This window comes from Stegodyphus dumicola, chromosome 7 (assembly GCF_044657685.1).
Source record: "Stegodyphus dumicola isolate Sdum_Otavi_A_Nest chromosome 7, ASM4465768v1".
Taxonomy (NCBI): Eukaryota; Metazoa; Arthropoda; class Arachnida; order Araneae; family Eresidae; genus Stegodyphus; species Stegodyphus dumicola.
In genome coordinates, this window is record NC_140774.1 from 196,214,826 (window position 1) to 196,241,260 (window position 26,435).

Below are 26,435 nucleotides of genomic sequence, written 5' to 3' on the forward strand. Positions count from 1 at the left end.
AGTAGATCTTCAATGGCTGTAAATGTGTTTTGGAGCTGTCTTGATTAATATTGGCCAAATAAAGTGTGTTTCGATACTTCATCAAGTGTCGTCGTTATTCACTCCAAATCTACGAACCCCGTACGAACGTGAAGGAAGAAAATAACGTAACAACTGGTGTTAGAAGAAAAGAAAAAAAACGCAACAATTTCTTCATAAAGACTTCCAGGCATAAGGTTTGCCTTAATTACGGCAAAGCACACTAGGGCTATATGCCTAGGGGCCTTCGTCCCGGCATAAGGAAGGGCGTACCAAAGCTGCTTCAAGAGATGCTTGCAGCATTGGGGCGTACAGGACAGAACAGGAGACCAGGAAATAAACAGCTTATCAGCTTAATTGCTTATTTCGTGGGCCCATCCACTATCTACTATTTATTATAAAGTTGTCAATATGTACATAATAAGGGCAATATTACATAATTTGGTTACATAATAATATCAATAACAATAATATCAATAATATATCGACATCATAGCAGTTGCATATAAGTAACATAATAGTTGTTTTTGGTTACATTTTGGTAATATAATAATTACTTTTGATTAGGTAACTACATAATATTTTATTACATAGTTATATGATAAAGTAATGGAGTATATATAGGCATAGTATAAAATATTTCTCCAGCCTTCTTAGCGAGCCTTCGTGGTGTAGTGGTCTGCACGCTCGACGCGTAATTGAGAGGTCCGCGGTTCGATTTCCGGCGATTCTTTATCATAGCGGTATTCTTTATCATAGTTATATGATAAAGGAAGGACTTATAAATTGAAGATCAGTTTCTAGCTTGAAAAAAGCAACCTCCATAAGCACCCTCTCTACACCCTTATGAAAGTCGGCCATTGTTCGAAAAGCCAAATATCTTCATCAGGGTTCCCTGAGAAAAGGAAGCCCTGATAAATTAAAGACCAGTTTGTAGTTTGAAAAAAAAGCAACTATTATAAGAGTGCGCGCATCCTTATGTCGGACTAGTTATGCAAGCGCAATTTTGCTTTCAGTTACTGATTAATTAAACAGTGGATGAAAGAAATTTCGACGCCTTTATCAAAAGTCTTTGCCTCTATATCTTCATGAAAAACGCTGAAGTGTTATAAATTTGTCCGTATCTTTATGAAAAATCCGCGAACTGACAAAAGAATGCCGACATTTTCTCCATCCGGAAAAATTTTTCAGATTTCTATCAAATATTCAATTTTCTATATGCTTTATCTATTAGCTTAAATAACTTAATTTACTTTCGGCTACCAGTGTATTTATCAATTTCAAATATAAAAATTCTGAGGTGGACACCATGACTTCCTTGAACGGCCTATTAAATTATGCACGTTTCTTGCTGCCCTTCAGTTAAACTTATTTCGTCGAATTATTCTAACTTGAATAACTGAACCCTAAATGTAAGTTGAAAATGACATAAAAAATTGTAGATTTTGATATCCCGGTTTATTTTTGTTGTACAAGAGTCAATCTTCCTGTCTTTTAATATTTTTATAGCGTAATTAAAGTTTGGGAAAGTTTTATAATTAAAGCTTTCCAAAATATAAGCATAGAAAGCGGAAGACTTCGTTATTAAAAATATATATATATATATATTATTAACTCAAAGGGCGGTAGCCCAGTAGGGCTATTAATTTTGTTTTGGCATTTTGCGTTGATTCACTATAAGCGGCGAATCACTTTTTTTAAGTTGTTGCCACCAAATATTAGAGCCTTGTATTATATTTACAGAAATTAAATGATGAAGAATCTGTATAAATGTATGTGTGTTTCTCGCACTGTGATGAAAAAAAAGGTACTTAGAGCCATCAATATTTGAATAACGTAATCTATGATAATAGAATATGGGCGTGTGGAAGCCCTAATTTGAATTTGAAATGTGTTTTATTATCGATTTCATATTTTGCAACACTTCAACTACTAATTTTTGATTAAGAAACTCAACGATTCCAAAGCGAGCAATGGCAACACTGTACGGGGGGGGGGAAACTTTTATCTCTAGCGCGCGAGACTGTGTACCGGAAATTCTAGAGGCATGCTCTTTTAAATATTTTGTAATATTTCTGTTGAATTGTATTTTATGATTTTAAGTGCGAAGAACATGATATTTAATAAATAAAGGTAGCACACGAAATGTGTAAAAAACGCCGCTTCACGCATAATGTAAAATCTGAAAGCTTTCAGATTTTTAGATTTATTATTTTAACCCAAAGGAGCGTGAGGCCCAAAGGGCTATTAGTCTCATCAAATTGGCATTTTGCGTCTTTCACTTTCGGATCTGATTCACTTTTCAAACTGTTGCCAGAAAATATTATCGGCATGTATTATATTTAAAGAAAATAAATAATGGAGAATCCGCAGGAATGTTTGAATGTTTCTCGCACTGTGGAAAAACAACGGTACCTAGAGCCATTCAATTTTGAATAACATTGTCTTCCAACAGAACATGGGCACTCGGAAGCCCGAATTTTGAATTTCTAATTTGTTTTATTATCTATTTCAAATTTTGTAAACCTTCAACGAATTTTTAATTAACAACCTCAACGATTTCAAACTGAACAATGGAAACACTGTACGGTAAAAAAAACATTTTTATCTCTAGTGCGCGAGACTGTGTAACGGAAATTCTAAAGGAATGCCGTTTTTAAATATTTTGTGATATTGCTGTTGAATTTAATTTTATGTAGTTAAGTGTGAGGAATAAATAAAGGTAACAGACAAAACATTAAAAAAAACGTCCTATATAAAATCTGAAAGCTTTAAGATTTTTTTTAAAATTTGACATCACTCAAACCTGAATATTTTTGTCATTTAAAATATTTCTAAGGTGAAGATTTATAAAAATGATAAACAGATATACGCATTTTGATAATGAACTTCAACAGTTTTTATTATTTTTAATGGAAGATGAAGACAGATTTATTTCTGCTACACAAGTATATATTATGCTGCAAGAGAAATGTCATCAACTTTTCCCAATGCATAAATTATTAATTTTTTTTTAACTATTCCAATTCGTGTTGCTTCAGGATCTTGCTTTATCGTAAAAAACTGTCTAAGAAATACGATTCCAGAAATTAGCAGAAAGATTAAATTGTATGGCTCTGTTATAATGGAACTAGAAACAAATAATAACCAATACCCTAGAAATAATTAATCAGTTTGCTTGTAAGAAGTAAAAGAAAAATTTCCTGATGTTCCTGAATCCTGATTGTGTTCCTCCCGAATGAAAAAAACCCCTGAAGTGCTCATCAGTTGTATCTCTTGCGACTATTATGTCATCTAAGTAGATAAAAATTAATTTTCCAAGGACAGCCTTCAGATTATATAAACCTTAAGACTTCACCGCAGGGCCATACAAGAGTGAAGATATAATCCCCTAATTTCATATTAAATTCGATTTTTGGCTCGTCCTTTCATTTTACACATGTCTGGAAACAGCCAGATGTGTGGTTTAGTGTCATGATGTATTTTGAATATTTAATTTTCATGTACTACATTATGTACTAAACTAAGTGGCGCAAGGGCCCTAGTGGGCCAAGGACAGCAGTGGCCCGAAATCTGCTTTCTTGACCGTGCCCCTCCGGGGTACGAAGGCATATGCCCTGAACAAGTGATCAGCTTGTCGCAGGACTCCAAGTGTTTAGACCCCAAGCGAATTTGGTACTTTACGTACTACTGAACTAATTTATATGTTAATAGTGTTACGAATTTGGTATTTAAAAAGCTAATGTTAGTTCAATTAAATGGTTTTATTTCTCGCGCAGTGCAGCGCGTGACGAATATTAAAAGAAAGCTAAGCCGGAAAATTGAAAATACAAGAGCGCGTGCATTAAATAAATAAATATCTCTTTTAGATTTCGAGAAAGTACTGGGGGCCCACCAGCGGCCGAGCGGTAAAGTCGCTGAACACTGGTAGTTCGGTCCGAGGTTCGAATTCCGCGAACGGGCTGGCTGCATGGGCGTTTTCGTGGTTTTCCCCGTGTGTAACGTGTATACAAGCCAGTTTCCCTTAGAAAGTCCTCCACGAAAGGCATCTCTTCCCTTAGGCAGATAGCCCTCGTGTGCTTTGCCATAATTAAATACACCAACACCAACACACCAACCGAGAAAGTACTGGAAAGTTCTAGCGCGTGATTTTAAAATCTTATAAAAGGAGGAAAACATCTCAGTTCGGAGTAGTTGCTTAGTTTGTTGTTGTTTAGAAAACTGCTGTTACTGATTGTAGCGAATTCGCGGATTAGCGTTCTTTAGCTGTTTTGAATTACGTTCTATTGGACATTTGAGTAGTTAAAAGATAACTACTGTGAGATATTGTAATACTGCATGATAATTTGAGAAAATTTAAGCATTTTTGTTGTGATAATAATAAATTTTTGTTCATTTTTCATCGGACTTGTGCATTCATTTCATAACGAACCCGTACGCACGCAACAATATATATTTATACTTCCTGCATATACACTTGAAAAATACCGGAAATATCATAATGACTGTTTTCAAGTTTTTGAAGGCTTATTTTTTCCCGGTCATTCGCATAACTTAGTATGCAGCTGAATGTCCGCTACCAAAACCAATACTGAATGGTTTTCAATACGTTAGTGGTGACAAAGTAATGTTCCAGTTTGTCTTCAAATACCTTTTCTAAAGACAGACATCATAAGAATTTGCCTGCCGCTCAGCCGGGAGAGTAGTTAGCAACGCTGACTGCCGTATCGAAAGGCTCGGGTTCGAATCCCGGAGAAAGGCACGGATGTTTATAAATGTGTAGTGTCTGTGCGGCATGGAGGCTGTCCAAATGTGCGGTGAGCCGAAAGTCCTCCTTTGAAGTTGGTGGTAGGGGAAGACGGATGGAAGACCCACCGAACCATTCCCCCTCGGATACTCTGCATCAAAATTGGGGTGGAACTGAGCAAAGTTGTACTTCCACCTGTATGGAGCTCAAGGCCAGGCGCAAACTTGATCCCTTGCAAAGAAGAATATCGTGGGCTTGCTCTAATGTCAGAGACCTTATCTGATGCTAGTGTCGATCGGGTGGGATAAGCACCTCCCCAAACAAACAAGCAAGAACAACAACAACAAAAAAAAAAAAAAAAAAAAAAAAAACAGAAATTGCTCTAAATTTTCAAATAATCAAAACTAAATTCTTTTTTAGAATTTCAGTTGTTAATAGAAATATTAACAGTACTCCATTTTCTAAATTTGATTTCAGAAAACGTTGATATAGCAATGAAATGTTAAAACATTAAACCCTTCTTCGACCCAAAATTTTCGAAAATACAAAAATACAATATACTATTTTATTATAAAATAAATTTAAAAAAAATCCTTCATGTCAAGCTTCCATTTCTCTAAAATTGAATAAAATCTCTTATGTTATTTAAGAACTTCTGACGCTTGAAAAACACACGACAGTATTCTAAAGTATAATTATAAATAATTTTATGACCTGGTAATGAAATTTCGGATATTCTTCGGAGAATAGCCTCTTCCTAGTAAACATGTGTTATGTTGTTCAAATAGAATACTTTCAACTTTTATATCTGAAGAGCTCCGTGTTTTATATTCTTTGCCAGATATATCTTTTAATGGTTTATTAATAATTTGAAATTACGCATATAAGTTTATTTGGGTTTATCCAGCAACGAATACTTATTTTACTTTTACAACATATTCCGCATTACTTTTTTTGTCTTCCATGTAATCGATTTGTCCCGTGACCAAGCAAGTGATGCTATTACTCATTAATCGGAACAGACAATAGTGATTCAGCATTTTCTCAGCAGAAGGTACAGCAAGAATGTTTTAGGAACATGCTTACGCCACAGTATTACAGGGGGGTAATACTAAGGGGACTATCATTTTATTCTTTAACATTTCTGTAACATATTTTTAAATTATTTCTTCTTTAACCTAATCATAGTGGTAGGTTTTTTGCTCGGAAAGGGGGCTGGTTTCCTGTTTCTGTCAAGTGACTGAACACATGTGTCAACCCTAGGGTATCATCAAATAAGTCTGGAAATTTTCTTACCAACTGCTCCCACTTCGTTTTTCTATTTCAGCTTCCACTCCTTCAGGTCGAAATCCCTTGTCCAAGGCCAGCAGCTGTACTTCTTTTTTTTTTCAACTAGTTTCTTCATATCGAGCTGTCATGCATCTTCCTGAAAATTTATTATCGTGCTTTCAGACTTATCGTAAATATTACCTTTGTCTATAAGTTTCTTAGCCCTCGGCCCCCAAAAACGGACCTTCTGGTGCTTATTTTTAACCTGCCGTTTAAAGTCGTTCTGTTTATGCCTTTACAATGTTTCTTCAGTGCCACAATCACCTTTGTTCTCGCCATATCAAACAATCGGATATTACTATTTCGTCCTTGTTTGGCCTTGACGCCAAACGAGAGAGATATATCTTATCTCCTAAAATTTTCTTGAAAAAAATTTAAATCTTTTACTTATCAGTAATCTAGTTTAATAATTAATTATTTTAACTTCAAATTTTCCCAATAACTTTTTAGTAGTTCGCTGCTTTTTCCCCACAGAATACGTATTTTTTTACATAATTTAAAATTTTTTGAATTTTAGTCTCGATATGAAAGAAAATAGCATTAAAATATTTAAAAATAAAAATATTAAATCACAATTGTATTTAAGTATTCATAATTTTCAGTAATTATGTGCATGTAATTATTTATTACATTGCGATTCGTAAACGCCCCATAAATTTTACCGCCAGAGGTCCCCAACTTAACCCGTCTTTGATGTAACGCTTGCGTAACATTGTAAGAGGAGGAGGAAGATTTAAATGGAGCGTTGATGGGTCTCGTTTTTCTGCTTGCTTCCATTTTCAAATTAATGCTAATATTTTAAAGAATTTAATTTTTAGCTACATGCTCTAAGAATTCAGGTTCCAACTGCTGTTTAAAACCTTAAAAAAATTCTTGCAGATTGATTCCTCCGTTCCTACGTCTTGACTTTTTATGTGTGAAAGAAAAAGAGAAAATTTAGATAAAGAAGAGGAAAATTAAATTTTTATGCTTTGCTTAATTAAATAAAAATTTTCGCAATGTTGTTGACCTGTAAAAAGATTCAGTAACTTATCGTAGTGAATTGAGTAATTTATTTATCAGATTATCTGATGGAGTAGAAAGATAACAAAATTATCAGATTTATTGCCATTCTTTTCTTTGTAAATAATTCACAATAATTCGCATATTAACTGTCAGATAGGAGTGAAAATAACGAAATATCAAGATAACTTAGTGATGATGTCTTTGCTTTCTTTAATAACAAGAGTAATTGCTCTTAATATCATCATGTTCTCAGGTTATTGTTTTTATATTATAGTATTTTATTCTTTTAGTTAATGCCTTTTTCAATATTATATAAATCAATATAATAATCAATTCAATATTATATAAATCAATATAATAATATAAAGTATTTATATGTATTAAATTAGTGTTATAGTATAAAATCTCAGTTTATTATTTTAATAAAACCTGTGATAGTTAAAATAGTTGTATATTTTACGAATGGTTTCTGGCTAGAATTTTGAAGAGTAGAACGAATAGCAATATAAGAAATGCAAGGAAGGGGTCCTTGTAAAGAAATCTGCTTCCTTAATGCAGGGAGTAAATTAAAAATTATATGAATAAATTTTCTAAATTGTGCTGTAAAATTGTGAATCCCAGGAAAGGTGCGAAATATGTGAGTAAATAATAATAGTTAATGTTGGAATATATGTGTAAGTATCTATATAATGTCACGTTTAATGATTGTGCTATTATATATTTGCAGACAGTACATACATTCCAAGGCATTCACTACAAAAATTTAAGAATGTTAACCTATTGTATTTTAACACATATAGTCACAGACCAGTTTGCAGAAGTAATGTACACTTCTGAGAATAAAGCTAATAACAGGGTTTAAAAATAAATATATTATAAAAACTAAAGAAAATAAATTTGCAACAACTTTTGGGCATATCCAGTTAGAGCAGTTAATTTGCTGGATTAGTTTTACAAGTTTAGCTGTAATCATGTTTTCGGATACATATTATCCTCTCCTTAGAAATGTTGGTATTCTTAAAAGATGATCAGATTTTGACTCTAGTCAAAAATTTTTAATGATAGCTGAGGCAACATTTGTTATTTTTTTATTCTAATGTAATAAAATTTGTTCTTGAAATTATGAAAAACCAGAATATAATTACAATGGTTTCATGAAAAGTTAATGCTAAATGCACTTTTGTCAGTGTATCCACTGCTTGTCTGTATCAAATAGTACCATGTTTGGATGCTTTCTCAGTGGTATGGTTCCATATTGTTAAAAACCATGCACCTTTTTTCTCTGTTGATGATAAATTCTAAATTTTAATAGTTTTTATACAACTGAGTAAATAAAAGAAAGTAAATTACAGTTCATCAACTTTTATGATGGAAACTTTAAATATAAAAATTTGCTGACAGTCTTTTGCACTATGCATGTTACAGTGGCTCACAAAAGTGATGGCTACTTTGAATTTCTGTATTGTTACGAATTTGGTATTTAAAAAGCTAATGTTAGTTCAATTATAAATTAAATGGTTTTATTTCTCGCGCAGTGCAGCGCGTGACGAATATTAAAAGAAAGCTAAGCCGGAAAATTGAAAATACAAGAGCGCGTGCATTAAATAAATAAATATCTCTTTTTGATTTCGAGAAAGTACTGGAAAATTCTAGCGCGTGATTTTAAAATCTTATAAAAGGAGGAAAACATCTCAGTTTGTAGTAGTTGCTTAGTTTGTTGTTGTTTAGAAAACTACTGTTGTTGATTGTAGCGAATTCGCGGTTTAGCGTTCTTTAGCTGTTTTGAATTACGTTCTATTGGACATTTGAGTAGTTAAAAGAAAACTACTGTGAGATATTGTAATACTGCATGATAATTTGAAAAAATTTAAGCATTTTTGTTGTGATAATAATAAATTTTTGTTCATTTTTCATCGGACTTGTGCATTCATTTCATAACGAACCCGTACGCACGCAACAATTTTTGGTGTCAGAAGTGGGATTTGAATGCCAATAACAAGAGCGATGGAAGAACAATTGAGACAGCTCATTAGGGCTTTTGCTGCATTCCAAGAAAAGATGGAAGCTGGCCAAGCATCATTTAAGGAAGAAATGAAATTGGGCCAGGAATCCGTTAAGGAAGAAATGAAATTGGGCCAGGAATCCGTTAAGGACGAAATGAAAGCCGTTCAAGCTGGTCAAGAAGAAATGAAAAGAGAAATTACTTGCATAATAGAAAATAAATTTGAAGCTATGGAAGGCAGAATTGACGCAGTTGAAAATAAAGTTGGACATATTGAAGAAAGAGTTTCTTCGGTGAAAGAAGAAATAGAAGAAAGAGTTTCTTCTGTAAAAGAACAAATTGATGAGAGAGTTTCTGCAGTTGCCAAAGAAATGGATACTTTAAAGAAATTCGTAGCGTCGGCAGGGAGCAGGAGTGATGATTTTAAATTCTTACCAATGAATGCTCGTCCACCTCTGAAGCTATCCACATATGATGGGAAGACCTCCTGGCAGGTGTATAAGACACAATTTTCTATCGTGGCGGATGCGAATGGATGGGATTCCCAAGCTAAGGCCTGTCATCTCGCCGCTTCTCTAAGAGCCGACGCAGCGGATATCCTTCAGACTCTTCCCGAAAACAAAAGGTTAGATTTCGAAGCTCTGTCCGGCGCCTTGGAGTTGCGCTTTGGGGAGAAGTGTTTAAAAGACTACAGCAGGCTCCAATTAAAATCTCGTCAACAGAAGCCTACCGAAACACTTCAGGAGCTCGCCGCGGATGTTGAAAGGCTGTCCCATCTCGCCTTTTCGGAATGCCCGACAGAAACAAGGGAAATCCTGTCCTTGCAATACTTTATCGACGGCATCCGAGATACTGAAATACAGAAAACTCTACGAATGGCGGATGTAAAAGATTTAAAAAGTGCTCTAGTGTACGCCATGAAATTTGAGGCAGCCCAGCAAGCCACTCGTCGAGACCGCCACCCAGTCAGAGCTGCTCAAGTCCAGGAGCCAGGGGATCAAGTCACCGCTCGACTTGACGATTTAACTAGACAACTGAACGCCTTGAGACGGAATATTGGTGAGAAGAAACCGACCGTTAAGTGCTGGAACTGTGGTGCTGAAGGACACATACGACGAAACTGCAAAACACCCCAGGGTATTGATGTTAAGACCGCTTCTAACAAGCAGCAGGGAAACTAATTAGTGGCCATCTCGCGGGGCGGAGGTTGCCAGATAATGAAAAGCCCCCGTTTAAAGCGCTTCAGATTTCTGCAGTGAGAGGCGGCAGTAATGGAATTTTCATAATAGGACATATTAATGGAGTTCCGTGCAATATGACTATAGATACAGGAGCCAACGTCACCATCATCCGAAAAGATTTGGCTCAACAACTAGGAAACAAACTTATCTGGACGCCGCCCTGCGTTACCCTCCAGACTGTGTCCGGTGAGAAGATCGACATCGACGGAAAAGTAAATGTTAACATCACGTTTGGAAGTGCCGCTTACCATCACACGGCATATGTAGCAGAGATCACTGATTCTTGCATACTCGGATTGGACTTTCTAAGGAAATACAATTTTTCCTTGGATTTTAAAAATAACGAATTGCATTCTACATCTGAGGACATAGCGTTATTTCTCGTTAATGATGAAGAAGTTAAATCTGTGCATAAAATCATAGCACAAGACTATATTACAATACCGGCAAGAACAGAAATTTTACTTCCTGGATCCATAGCCGAAAATAGAAATTTCCGCTACGGCATCATAGAATATCCCAATAACTGTAATATCCCAAAAGGAGTATTAGTAGCCTCAACACTCGTCGACCTATCCAGAACGGTTATCCCGGTGAGAGTCGCCAATGTAACTGAAAAGTCGAGAGTTATTAAGAAAGGTGAAGTGGTTGCAACATGTACTCCAGTAACCAGCGTTGAAAAAAAGAGTAACATCCCAGAATCCGTGTCCTCAGAGAGCATTACATCGGAGTTATTGCAGAATGCACAATTAAACGATAAAGAGAAAAATGCTGCCGATCGCGTCATTAAAGATCTTCAAGTTGTTTTCTCCCGCTCGTCTTCTGACGTGGGTCGAACTAGTTTGACACAACATAGAATAGATACTGGCGATCATCCCCCGATCAAGCAACATCCAAGACGTCTACCGTTTGCTAAACAGGAAGAGGTGCGAACACTGTTAAAAGATATGGAAGAAGGCGATGTCATCGAGCCTTCAGCGAGTCCATGGGCATCTCCCATCGTTCTCGTCAGAAAGAAAGACGGCTCAACAAGATTTTGCGTTGACTATCGCCGGTTGAATGAGGTTACGAAGAAAGACAGTTACCCTCTTCCTAGAATTGATGACATTCTAGACACTCTTTCTGGAAGCAAGTGATTCTCAACACTTGATTTAAAGAGTGGGTATTGGCAGGTAGAAATCCATCCTGATGACCGAGAAAAGACGGCATTTACTACGGGACAAGGACTTTGGCAGTTCAAAGTGATGCCGTTTGGACTGTGTAATGCGCCGGCAACATTCGAACGTCTTATGGAGACTGTTTTGAAAGGCCTTTCTTACGAAGCCTGCCTGATATACCTGGACGATATCATCATCGTCGGAAAGAGTTTTGAAGAGCATCTAGAAAATCTTAGAAAGGTGCTTCAGAAACTGAAAGAGGCCAATCTGAAGCTGACTCCCGCTAAATGCAAATTGTTTCGAAAGGAAGTGACTTACCTGGGACATGTCATCTCTGCAGAAGGTGTGCGCACGGATCCTGAAAAGGTATCAGCGGTTAAATCCTGGACGCGTCCCGAAAATGTCCATCAGCTGAGAAGCTTCCTAGGGCTTTGCACCTACTATAGGAGATTCGTGAAGAACTTTTCTTCCATCGCAAGACCACTTCACAAGCTGACAGAGAGCAAGCAAAGATTCTTGTGGACAAAGGAATGCGAGGATGCATTTAACAACTTAAAGGAAGCTTTAACATCTGCTCCAATCCTGACGTATCCTCAGCTCGACAGACCATTTATTCTCGACACCGACGCGAGCAATGAAAGTGTCGGTGCTGTTTTGTCCCAAGAAATAGACGGCCAAGAACGTGTAGTAGCTTACTGGAGCAAGTGCCTGTCTAAACCGGAGAGGAATTACTGTGTCACAAGGAAAGAGTTCCTCGCCATTGTCAAAGCTGTAGAACATTTCCATCATTATCTATACGGGAGAAAATTCCTCCTCCGCACGGACCATGCCTCATTGGCCTGGCTTTTAAATTTCAAAAATCCTGAGGGTCAAATAGCCAGGTGGATACAGAGACTCCAAGAATATGACATCACTATCCGTCATCGTAAGGGATCATCACACGGAAACGCCGACGCCCTGTCTAGAAGACCTTGCCAAGAAAACTGCCGATATTGTTCCAGGGTGGAAGTGAAATACGAGCTGCTGATTCCGGTCGCAAGACAAATTATAACATCAACATCGGCTGATCGAGACCCGTGGAGTGATGATGAAGTCAGGAAAGACCAGCTGGAAGACCGCGACATTAAACCCATACTTGATTTAATAGAGTCATCAAACAGAAAACCTACATGGCAGGACATTTCTATCTGTAGTCCTACAACAAAACAATACTGGGCACTCTGGGATTCACTTCACATTCGAAACGGCGTCTTATACCGGAAATTCGAGTCGGATGATGGGAAGACGTTCCGATGGCAACTGATACTTTCAAGATCCCGGATTCCTGATGTCCTCAAAGAACTATATAACAGCCCTACAGGAGGTCACTTTGGAATTATGAAGACCTTACAGAGAGTTCGTGAGCGCTTTTACTGGAATAATGCAAAGAATGACGTGCAAAAGTGGTGCCGATCTTGCGATGCCTGTGCAGGTCGGAAAGGACCGAGGAAACGCAGCCGAGGCAGACTGCAACGTTACAACGTGGGTGCGCCTTTTGAACGTATCGCCTTTGACATCCTGGGACCTCTGCCACGAACTGCTGATGGCAACAAATACATACTCGTTGTCATTGATTACTTCACCAAGTGGCCTGAAGCTTATCCTATTCCTGATCAAGAGGCAGTCACAGTAGCTGAGGTAATGATACAGCACTGGATTTCCAGGTTCGGAGTGCCTCTTCAGTTACATTCCGATCAGGGAAGGAATTTTGCCTCGGCAGTAATCAAAGAACTATGCAAACTACTTGGCATTGACAAAACTCAAACGACGCCATTGCATCCCCAGTCGGACGGCATGGTAGAGAGGTTCAATCGAACCATCCTTAATAACCTCTCATTAGTGGTTTCCAGAAACCAACAGGACTGGGACAAGAAATTACCACTCTTTTTACTGGCTTACCGCAGTGCTGTCCACGAGATTACCGGCTATTCTCCATCACAGATGCTCTTCGGTCTTTACCTTCGTCTGCCTTGTGATCTATTGTTTGGCCGCCCTCCGGATGCTCCTTCATCGTCTGAGGAATATATTCAAGATCTCCAGGCCCGGTTTGAAGTGATGCACAATTTTGCACGAGAGCGAGTCAACTTGGCGACGGAGAAGATGAAGACCCGATATGACACAAGAGCTACTGAACATCAATTCCACGAAGGAGACAAGGTGTGGTTGTGGAATCCGCCTCGACGGAAAGGACTTTGTCCGAAATTACAGTCATTTTGAGATGGGCCGTACACAGTCCTAAACAGGCTGAATGACGTCGTGGTTCGGATTCGTAAGTCTTCGAACTCTAAACCTAAAGTCGTTCATTACGACAGGTTAGCTCATTACTATGGCCATAGTACATAATGTAAATAATTGTAAATAGTATAAGACCATGGTCCATTTTGTTTTTAAATGTGTATTTGATTTGTATTTGATAGCATTTGATTTGTTTTATGTATTGCATTTATTGTTCATGTTGTTTATTATTGTAATGTAATGCTTATTAATGCATTTATGCCACAGTTGTAAGTTTTGCTTCCTGTCCAGGGATTGTACTGCCCGGGACGTGCAGTCCTTGGGAAGGGGGCAGTGTTACGAATTTGGTATTTAAAAAGCTAATGTTAGTTCAATTATAAATTAAATGGTTTTATTTCTCGCGCAGTGCAGCGCGTGACGAATATTAAAAGAAAGCTAAGCCGGAAAATTGAAAATACAAGAGCGCGTGCATTAAATAAATAAATATCTCTTTTTGATTTCGAGAAAGTACTGGAAAATTCTAGCGCGTGATTTTAAAATCTTATAAAAGGAGGAAAACATCTCAGTTTGTAGTAGTTGCTTAGTTTGTTGTTGTTTAGAAAACTACTGTTGTTGATTGTAGCGAATTCGCGGATTAGCGTTCTTTAGCTGTTTTGAATTACGTTCTATTGGACATTTGAGTAGTTAAAAGAAAACTACTGTGAGATATTGTAATACTGCATGATAATTTGAGAAAATTTAAGCATTTTTGTTGTGATAATAATAAATTTTTGTTCATTTTTCATCGGACTTGTGCATTCATTTCATAACGAACCCGTACGCACGCAACAGTATACTTTAACGAACATAAAAAACAAAATTATAAAACAAAAGGAAAGGCTTTTATTTTGCTTATATATAAATTCAATATTCTTTTTATAGTAAATACATTTCTGAAAAGATGAAAATTAAATTCAAAAATCAATATTGTTTGTTTAATGAGGAGAAATGTTCTCCAAAAATAATCGCACACTTTTAGTAACAGCCAAAAATGACAAAAACTTACTTTGTTTTTACTCTTTTTTAAGTACTTACTTTTTACTTTTTTTTAAGTACTTACTTTGTACTTACTGTTTATTGTGTTTAATATTTGAGATTACCTTTATCACTTCATTTAATCTTTTGGGCTTTGGTTTCGCAAGTTTTTTTTTTTTTTTTGGTTTGTTTGTTATTTCTAGACTTTTTTATGCAACTTCTCTTGAAGCACTGCTTTCAGCTGTTGCCGAGAAGATATGTTTTGTTTTTAAATTTTTGATTCTAGCTCCTGCCAAATATGTTCAATAGGGTTAAGATCTGGTGATTGAGGTGGTGCCTTAATTACTTCTAGACACTTATATAACAGTTAGAGTCTAATATTGTGCACATTATGCTTTCTATAATTGTCCTGGTAGAATTTAAAATGCTTTGTATGCTAAGTTTTTGTGTTCATGATGCAAAATTTCGCTTCAAGGTGGTAAAATCCTAGGAGAGCCCAAACCCTTGGCGACAAATTGGAAAGTGCGCACTGCTTGGCGCTTTTCTCAAAATCGCCAACTTGAAAATAACAAGTCAAACAATTGCACAAACTCGGTATCTATGTAAACATCGACCTATTTTCACTTAAAAAAACATCAGAGAGCTGCACAAACTTGGCATTGCACACTCTCTTGACTTTGTCCATGCACACATTGATACGCACCATCACCAAAATCATTCGCTAAGATCCAACCTGTCAACTGTCAAGGTACTTATACTGATCCACAATACCATGTTTAAACTCTATATTACCAACTTTGGAATAGGGCATAGATCTCCAAACCATAACTCCTCCTCGGCCTTGTTTAATGCTTGTTACTAAGTTTTGCTTCTGAAATTCTTTCGGTTTTCTTTACACAGGATTCGTCCATCTGAAGCAAAGATGTTAAATTTTCTTTTATCAACAAACAACACATTTTTCCAGTCAGGTAACTTTTGTTTCATCAATTTTGTGAAATAGAGTCGAAGTTTTCGATTATTTTTACTGACATAAAATATTTTCTTTCTATTCGCCCATGATATCCTGTGTATCGCATTACTCTTACAATTTCTGGATTTACAAATGTTCCCTATAATTCACGTAGTTCCGCAGTGAATTTTGAAGCACTCGGTCGTATTCTTTTTAATATACCTTAGAATAAAGTGTTTCATTCAATCAGATAAATTAGATGATCTTTTAGGTCTTCTTTTGTTTTTAATACAATTCTGTTTCTTATTATGCTTAATCATATCAAAAACTGTAGAATTACTTAAATTAAGTAAATCGGCAATTTTTCTAATAGATTTCTCTTTCTTTTAATGCAAATCATTAACTAATTTGTAGATTTCTAAAGGTGTTTCCTTTTATGAGTGAGCCATAGTAAGAGAACATTAAAATAACAAATATTCTCTAAAAAGAAAATTCAAATTATTAAGACAAAGAATTTTTAAGATTGTTGCCCAGCTTCTTTATCTAATCTAATTCCGCAAAAGTTCATTTTTTATTTGTTGAAGATGATTTTAATTATAAATGCTAAAAATGTCCGATTAATTTTCCATTTCAGTCTAAAACGTCATATTTTAAATTTATTTAGCACAAAGAAGGAGCTAAGAAAATGTGTATTCAAAGGAAAAATATTCTTTATTATTTTACTTCAAAGCTTTTCTCTTATTACTTAGAAAAATACAAAAAATTATAGTTTTCGATCATGTTTTGTGAGACTGTATACAAAATTTCCAGCTGATGGTATCAACATATTTAGGGCTGAGATAGTGCATAAATACTGGTATGTGTTATTGCATATTTCAGAGTTTACACTTTTATTTATTATTTGCACTGTACCTATTATAGCACACAGTTCTTAATGTATTAATATGTAGATAAATTTTCAGATGTATCCTGTTCTTCATCCTTGAAAGTTGTCATGTTGGGTGATTGGGGTGGATTGCCTATATTCCCTTACAAAACATTTGTTGAATTGTCAGTAGGAAGAGAAATGTCCTATCTTGCTTCAAAATTTGGAGTAGATTTTATTTTAGCATTAGGAGATAACTTTTACTTGGATGGTGTAAAAGATGTTGACGATCCAAGGTTTAAAGTAAGTAAACATATAGTTTTCATGATTAATATAATTAAGCTTTATAAATTATTAATTATCTAATTAATATTTTATTTTCATTTCTGTTACTTGTATTGCTCTTTAAAAAATATTCTGGTTAGAGTAGACCGAAGGGTACCCCTTGTATTATCGCCAAGTTGTTGTTTCATTTATGGTAACCTGAGTAGTTGAATGTTTTGTAAATATACTTTTACCTAGAATTGGGTGCTCCTTTGACTTTTTATGTGAAAATATATCAATGTGTATGTGGGCAAAGTCAAGAGATTGCACAGTGCCAAGCTTGTGCAATTCTCTTATTTATTATTTTTTTTTAAAGTGAAAATAGGTAGACGTGTACATGGATAAAGTCAAGGGAGTGTGCAATGCTTAGTTTGTGCAATTCTCTGATTTTTTTAAGTGAAAATAGGTCAATGTGTACATGGATACAGAGTTTGTGCCATTCTTTGACTTGTTATTTTGTCTTTAGCAGCGGTTTTTGGCGCTACACAAAGCAAAAATAACAAGTCAAAGAATTGCACAAACTTGGTATCCATGTACCGCCAATTTCCGCCAAGGGGTACCCGTAAATAAACTTTTTACCAATATTCTTAATTTCCCTTCTCTTGATTAAGATTGTGTAAATTTGTATAAATTTTATTTTGCACATTTTAAGGACCTCCATTTTGATGGCAATTATTAATATAAAAATAACTTAAATCTGAATATGTATTATGGTAAAAATAAAAGTAAGATTTTTTGTTTAAAATTTATTAACTAGATGTTCAGTATAATATTGTATGTTGTATTATTTCAACAAAAATAAACATAATATTTCTTAACTATGTAAGCAAATAATATTGATTTTAAGAAATAAATATAAAGGCATTTTAACTAAAGAAATAAAAAATTATTATTTTATCAAAACTTATTATTCTGAAGCAAATAAAATATTATAATTATGAGACAGATTGTTAACTCTTAAAACAGTTTTTTTAGAAAAAATTTATCTTAAACTGATTAAATGTTTGTAATATTTGGAAAATATTTTTAGAATGCCCATATGATATTCATAGTATCGATTTTATATTACAAAACTGTATCTTCGATGTCAAAAGTTTGTATGTTTCTGGTAATTTTCTTTCTGTATTAGACATTTAAAAATTATTGTAAGCTTTTTATCTCTTTTCTTGGAATCACTGAAACTTTAACAATATAATGTATTTTTATATTTAATATTTTATAATTATTAGCCCAAATGTGCATTAGCCAGAAGGACTGATAGTCTTGAAACGGCATTTTTCGTTGAATCACTAAAAGCTTTAAATCACTTTTTAAATTGTTGCCTCCAAATGAGCCATCAAATTTTGAATAACGTAGTCTTTCGTCTACATATGGGGGCCTGGAATCCCAAATTTTGAATTTCAAATTTGTTTTATTATCTGTTTCATATTTTGTAAAATTGTAACGAATTCTTGATTAACAAACTGTACGATTTCAAAGCAAATAGTGGCAACACTGAAGAGAATAAAACATTTTTATCTCCAACACGCAAGACTGTCTATCAAAAATTCTGAAGATATGCTGTTTTTAGATATTTCTAGCCCAAATACTCTTGAAGCATGTATTTATGTGTAATGAAAAAAGCACCTCTTTGGGTATATATAAAATCTGAAAGCTTTGAGATTTTTTTTAAAAGATTTATTTATTATTTCACTCAAGACTAGTTTTTTTTTTCTCTCCTAATTAGGAAACTTTTGAAACAGCATTTGGATATGAGTCACTTCATGTTCCTTGGTTTCTTATTGCTGGTAATCATGATCACTATGGGAACGTGTCTGCACAGCTTGCTTATTCTTCTAAATCTGATCGTTGGTAAGTTTACTGTAATTACCATTTTGCATAATTGAATTAAAAGAAAGTTCGTATAAATTTTAATAATGTTGTATATAAAATAGAAATAACTAATATTATCTTTCAGTACTTTTATGTCTATTTCAACACTGCATCTGGTGCCACTTAATTTTTTACATTTTTTTCCCGTACAAAACATACATACTTTTGGCTTGTGCGTTGTTCTTCCAGTATATACAACAGTCTGTTTTTGTTAAAAAAAAAAAAAAAAAAAAAAAAAAAAAAAAAGTCAGATAATTGTATGAACTTGGTATCATGCATATTCCTGGCACAAAAATATTAAATTGAGAAAGAAAAAAAGAGTCACATTATGCTTTATTCTTTCTTCATCGGTAAAAATGAATAAAAATTTGGTTAGTTGTCAGAATTTTCTTGAATAACTGAACAGTGATTCAAATTTATAATGCTGCCCAGCCAGTTTAGTAGTTAGTGATCCTGACTGCTGTAGCAATGGGCCCGGGTTCAAATCCAGAAGGCATGGTTGTAACCATCCGTCCCTTCATAAGAGACAACAGTGGCCACCTGTTACGTGCTTCCTAAATGAAATGGCTACCACTTCTGGCCTTTGTAATGGTGCAAGGCTAATGGCTATTAAATAAAGCACTTGACCATTAAAAAAATTAATAATGATGTTTAGGTACTTCCATATTAATGCAACCACCTTGGTGCAGTTTGGTGACTTCTTAGAGATTAAAAGGTAAAAGTTACTTATTGGGTACAATATGGTGATTTTTGTGACATTTTTTAAAAGGATTCCCAAATTATCAGTATTGACTAAGTTGACAAACATTCTCAACATGTCAAAAGTCATATAATATAGCAATTTTAAATACAAATTTTAGATGTTAAATAAGCACTTCATGATAAACTAAGACTAATAATAATAAAAAAAAAAGCGTCTTCAAATCTTTTTGTAATTTTTTTGTGATATTCTTTTCTCTGAGTATACAGCAATCTATTTTTGCTTAAAAAAAATCGAATAATTGCAGAGGCTTGTCATGCAAACCTCAGCAGCACCGGTTTTTTACCAAACCGATATCTTTGTTACCTGAGAGAATTTGTGGCCAAATTCTGTATTCCTGCATAAATTTGACTAAGTTTCTTCCACTGCTGGCAAATTCCACAAGTACATATTTTAAAACTAAGACAAAAAATATCGTGGTTTGTTTATAAAAACCACTTGAACTTGAATTATAACAAAGAGAGCACATATGAAAATGGCGACTTTGACTGAGGGATTGTTATAAGAATGATAGCCCGAAGAATGGTTATGTGCAGAGTTTGCCAACTTTTGAAAATGTTGCAACTTCTGTCTACTAAGGTGGTTGTGATAGTACAAGAGTATCGCTGTTTATTCTGAATTATATTTCTGGTAAATAGATGAATATTATTAAAATGAAAAAGTAAATTTGGGGCAATTTATTTCTTATAGCATTATATCTTGATTTAAATTTCAAATAAAATTGACTGATTTAATGTGTAAATAAACTTTTAAGAATTCATTTATGTATCAGTAACTTTTCTTACTTAATGTAATAAAGGTACCTACTGATTATCTGCATCTCCTCCTGGAAAGTTGCTAGCCTTTCGTGACTGATTTTTCACCAAGATGAGAAAGAAAACAACCATTTTCAAAAATGACAGCTCGCTAAGAATTACAGAAAACAGCAGCCAATCAATGAAATATAGAATGCAAGTGCCATCCACAATCATTTAACCTTTTTTTTTTTTTTTTTTTGTGTGTGTGTGTGCTTTTCTCCATATGTAACAGCCATCTGCTTTAGCTTAAAAAAAATCATCAGGGAATTGGAGAAACTCAGCATCACTCACAGCTTTGCACTGTACGTATTTTCTTCCCATGTACATAATAATGTTTTCACTCTTAAGAATGAAGAATCTCATACAAATTTGGTATCAAAGAATCGCACAAACTTATATTGTACATGCTGTTGTTTTCCCATGCACACAACAATCTGTTTTTGTTTAGAAAAAATCAGAGAATTACAGAAATTCAACTTTGATGTGCAAATTTAATTCATAAATTTTCATATGATGTACAGCTTGATGGAATGTAAATTGTGTTCTGTACTATTAGTCAACATTCCATATTTCTGATGTAATTCAACATCCAGCAAACTCCACAGTCCCGTTATGATTCCTTACAAGAAAAATAAAAGAAAAAATGCACTCAATATAACAAAAGCAAACACTAATGGCCATTAATTTTGAAGGTAGAAAATGGCACTTATCTGTGCATGCTTACCTGAATTTCCACTTAAATACAATTTCCTAATTCAGTGACGTAGCATATTGTCTTGTGGATACTTTTCAGGGGGCTTGCGGATAAACAAAAAGTGCTATAATAAGAGTAAATGCGAAATGCTGTTTTCTGGAAATATGAAAAATTTGCTGGTTGTTTATATTTCTTATTTAATCAGCTAGACACTGTTGCACATGCCCTAACTTAAACTATCCTGTCAGTTACATTTAAGGCCTTATCTTAATGTTTTCATAATATTGCACTTGGCATATTTTGTAATTTTTGTCGCTCATGAAAGTGAAGAGTTTGGCAGAATAGCAATAAGCATTAAATTTTGTTACAAACTGTTTAAAACATGAACTGAAAAATTGCTTCAGCAAGATTTTGAATGGAAATGTTTCGGCCGGATAGTAATTTAGCAATGGTTCTTAACTAGAACAAGTTCAGAGAATGTTGCAAAAGTGCATGAAATTATCCTGAAAGACTGTAAAGATTGCTACATTATCTTATGGCACTTTTCAGTGAATATGTTTATTCAAATGGTTAGAATGAGAGAAGCAATGCTGAATAGTTTATGGCCCAAATATGTATGATGCAGTTGTTTTTGGCATCCTCCGTTTTTCTTACTACTCACTAGATTTATCTTCCTGCAAATTCTTCTTCTTACCTAAAGCAAGAATAAAACTGAAAGGGATTGGATTTAGCTCCGTAAATAAAATCTAGAAAAAAATTGCCAGGGATTAAATGCTGTTAAATAAATAAAAAAAGGGAGGGGGGACTGAAAGCTTTCAGATTTTACATTATGCCCAAAGGGGCATTTTTTTAACATTTTGTGTGTTACCTTTATTTATTAAATATCATGTTCTTTGGATCATAAGATTCAGTTCAACTGCAAATATTGCAAAATAATTTTTAAATGAGCATATCTTTAGAATTTCCGATACACAGTCTCTCGCCCTGGAGAAAAATGTCCCCCCCCCATACAGTGTTGCTTGCTTTGGAATCATTGCGTTTGTTAATAAAAAATTCGTGAAAGTTTTACAAAATATGAAATAGATAATAAAACAAATTCCAAATTTGAACTTCCAGATGCCCATATTCGGGTAACGTACGTTATTCAAAATTTGATGGCTCTAGGTACCATTGTTTTATCACAATGCAAGAAAGATACATACATTTATACAGATGCTTCGTTATTTGATTTTTTTTTTAATATAATACAGGGCTCTAATATTTAGTGGCGACAATTTGAAAAGTGAACTGACATTTAAAGTTTTCAGTGCAAAATGCCAAAATGAAAAAATTCATTCTTCTGGCTAAAAAGGTTTTATAGAGGTTTTCCAACTATAGGAAAGCACTGGGACCCATATTTTCACTGCTAAAGAGACTATAGTTCATTAGGTTTATTCACTGCAATAGTTCATTAGATTTATCTCCTTGCAAATTCTTCCTCTTACTTAAAATAAGAATGAAGCATAAATGAAGAAGACTTAATAGTGCTTTCCTGTTAAAGTGGTCACGTTGATCATTTACCAGAATCAGAATATTAGTTGCCAGATTTGGAAAATTTATAATCCAATAACAACAATAACAGTAAACTAGTTAAAAAATTAATGTGTCGTGTAATATAGTAGCGTAATATTTAATATGTGCAATGCTGAAAATGTACACAATGCTGAATTTATGCAAAAACACATCCTATTTACATGGGAAGAACAAGAATAGTGTATCATATAGTATAGTAGGTGCAATTTTTGGTGTATCGTAAAATCCTTATTTAACAGTTCAGATTTATATTTTAAACTGTATTTTTGTTTTCTTTTGATATGTTGATAATATTTACTGATAAATATTTATGCAGGGGTAATATGTAAAAGAAAAAAAAAAATATTACTCTGTTCTCCCCACGTACACAGCCATCTATTTTCATTCACAAAAGTATCATGGAATTGCATAAATTCAACATTGTGCACAGCTTTGGCATTGTACACATTAAGCTATGTTTTCATTGATATCTCCTTAAATGAATACTGAGTAAGCAGGAATATTTGTATAAAAATTTGTTATAAGAATAAGCACAATAAACAGCTGTAAATAGCTCAAGGAGAATATGGATATTAAGCAATTCCTCTTTAATACATGAGAAATGTAGTCAATTGTCAAAATCACTCATAGAGTAAACTTTGAATCAGCTAACTGCTGAATCTCACAGCTAATTCTTACTTGACTTTTGTATGGGCTCTGGAAGCTTCTTGAAGAGCATAGGACTTGAAAATATGTTTTCCCAAATCTTCCAGAAAGCTGTCAAGTTATTGAGAAATTACCAATATCAGCAAGACCTGTCAAGAATGATTGAATTTGCTCATATCTCATGCTCTGCTTAACCTATTTTTACAACTTAAATTTGCTGCATTCATAACTAAAAGATCTGCAATTCTCTAAAACAAGTAAATGTTTAAATACAAAACACATAATCACAGATTCAATTAAACAAAAAATAAACTCCAAAGTTATTGTTCTAAAAGCATCAAATAAATAAGTAAAACAATAAACAAAAACAACACTACAGTGAAAAAGGATTTAAGTACTTACAACATTTTGTGTTTTTTTTTCCATTTTTTGAAGTTGCAGTAGTGTTTTCTAGTTTCTGCCAAATTAATTTTAAATGTCATCAAATTTGGTGAAGATCTTCCAGTGGTACTTTAACAAGAATGTACTAATTTAGCTTTAAATGAAATCTAAGAATAATTGCAAGGAATGCTGTGAAAGCTTGAATGAAGTATGGCTTAATAAAAGCTTTCTTATCATAAGAAAGCACTGGGACCGAAGTTTATATAGCAATAGAGACTTAAAAGTGTGATGTAGAAAACATTTAAAAAAAACTTTTTGTATAAAAAAATTTTTTTACAGCATTTCTTATAAATGAGTTTTTCTCTAAAATTATTAATATGAACTTTTTATGACCATTATTCATATGACAATCTTCTGTTCAGTTCTTCTTTTGGCTTGAATTTCCCAGTTCGTCATTTTAAAAATGTTAGTTACTCTGGATGCAATCCAACCATCAAAGACCGAGTCTTTCTTTGATTTAGCTTCCCATTAGTGTATAGTTAACAATTTTAAATCTTAAGCGTGAAGAGTTCATTTGACAGATTTGACTACCAAATTTTATGTGATTGATTTTAATGCATTTGATAGTATTATTTTCTTTATGTAATTTATATAATTAATTGTAATATTAGAATATTCCTTTGAAAAACAGCCAGATGAGTTTTTCGCATCTTAGGTGACATTCAATTTCAGAACTATATTTAAAAGTAGAAATTTTATTATAGTCTTCTGTAATAGTAGTTTTGTCCCCCCCTTTTAAGAAATTTTTATTAATAATGTGTTTAATTAATGATTTCTTATATTTTAATTATTATACTGCATTTTGATAATTAGTTAAATAATATTGCTTTAGCACATGTTACACTTAAATATTTGCTTTTATAAATATTTTTATTTTAGGCATTTTCCTGCTTTATATTACAAGAAAAATTTGAAGGTCCCTCTTTCTAATTTTACAGTAGATGTAGTTATGACTGATAGCATAATTCTATGCAGAAATACGGATCCAGCCGAACCTTATAAACAGCCTTTATTTGATTCAATTAACCTGCATAAAAGTAAAAAGCATTGGGAGTGGTTAGAAGATGTTTTAAAGTCATCTAAGTAAGTTATTTAAAGTTTATCATTTTTTTATGGGGGTGATTATTTTGCTATAAATAAATACAGTAGTCTGTAATCTGGACATCCAATATCCAGAATGATCTACTATCTGAATCTCTGGACCAATAGGAATTTCTTTAAATAAGATTTTAAATGGGGAAGGCAATACTCCAGAAAAAGCATCTGTGTGATAAAAGTGATTTTCCTTCTGACAAATCGAGATTCAGCTACGTCACTTTCAAACAGCTGCGAGCCAGAGAATCACACCATTCTGGCCAATGGCAATACAATGATTGATGCTAGCCACAATCATGCTTCTGGCTCTTGAGTTAATGTGGAAGTGTAGAGGGGGAGTGTAATATTTCTCTATCTGACCTAAACAATAAGTGCAGTCCCAAGACATGTTTGTTTGGAGTATTATAGAGTCTTGCTAATACTCTTTTTTTTTTTTTTTTGTTAGCATAACAGTAGGAAGAAAGAAAGAATTAAATTTGGAAGAAATTAAGGTATTCTCTGATTATCCCCTCAATCCTTTCAAAAAATTACCAGTTGTTGGTGACTAATTTTTTGCCAACCTCAGATGTGATAAATGGCGACACACTGAAAATTGCATAAAACAGCAACAAAATTAATGAAATTAAAAGTGCAAGAAACATCCATAATAAAACACTTACTTCCCCCCTTCTCCCATATACACATTGGTCTGTTTGAACTTAAAAGACATTAGAGTGTTACACAATTTAAAAAGAAAAAAAAAAAAAAAAACCTCTTTTGATGCACTAATCAACAGAAGCAACAACCAGATAAAAGACTGTTGAATCATAGAACTTGAAATGATTTAGCTGGTTAAATTTCAGGAGCTGAATTTAGTACTGGCGTAATACTCACATAATCATTCATGTGTTTCCAGATAAGTGCATTTTGTAAAATTTAAGATTGCTTACTTTGGCAACATAGTGATTCTTCTGAATTTGGGGCCAATAATCAGAGGATTGAAATTAATTTCAGTTAAATAGCAAATTGCATTTTTCCTTAACTGATTATTGTCCAGCTTATTATTTTTTGTGGGCTGTTATTATTCTAGCTGTTATCAAAATTTTGAATTTTTGATTACATCAAAATATTGAATTTTCAATCAAATCCATTTTGGAGCTGTAGCAGAATCTGCAAAACAAAAGCATATTTAGTACTTGGGGCAAAAAAAGGGCGCTGGTATAGTTCTGGCATAAGAAAGTATGATTCCAAAAGTAGACAAAACAGACACCTTATTTTGGTATAGATTTTTAAATGCTATAGAAGGCGAAGCTTTCCAGTTAATGGAATTTGTGAAAAAATGTTGAAAAGGGATAATAAATATAGATGATACAACTGAAGTTTGAGAAAATGCCCCAATCATCAATCAAGTAACAGATGGTGAAATCTGTAGTATAGTTTTAAATCAGAAAATATCACTACCAACAGAGAAGAAAGTTTATAAAGAAATTTTTTAGAATAAAAAGATTTGATTGACAGTTCAGTAGTAATTTTCAACATGGCTGTTTCTGGACTTTGTAACTGTACAAGAAATTATGTCTGTCTATAAAATTAAAGGAAAAGAATTCGCACAAAAAAAGAAGCATTGAAAGAAATATTTAACAAAACGAATAAAT

General features: G+C 33.8%; 1 protein-coding gene across 3 annotated transcripts in view; it reads left to right on the forward strand.

The window, feature by feature from the left end:
* Positions 1-7,221: 7,221 nt before the first annotated feature.
* Positions 7,222-26,435, forward strand: part of LOC118190563 (tartrate-resistant acid phosphatase type 5-like) — a 41,960-nt gene continuing 22,746 nt past the window's right edge. For 2 of the 3 annotated variants that reach the window (XM_035361300.2, XM_085821200.1), the window contains exons 1-4: positions 7,222-7,352; positions 16,699-16,904; positions 18,652-18,776; positions 24,586-24,789. In XM_035361300.2, coding sequence (XP_035217191.2) covers positions 7,292-7,352; positions 16,699-16,904; positions 18,652-18,776; positions 24,586-24,789 — 596 coding nt within the window. In that variant the 5' untranslated portion in view covers positions 7,222-7,291. Of the gene's footprint in view, positions 7,353-15,413; positions 16,593-16,698; positions 16,905-18,651; positions 18,777-24,585; positions 24,790-26,435 lie in introns of those variants that run through there. The other variant, XM_085821199.1, reaches the window with a different exon arrangement.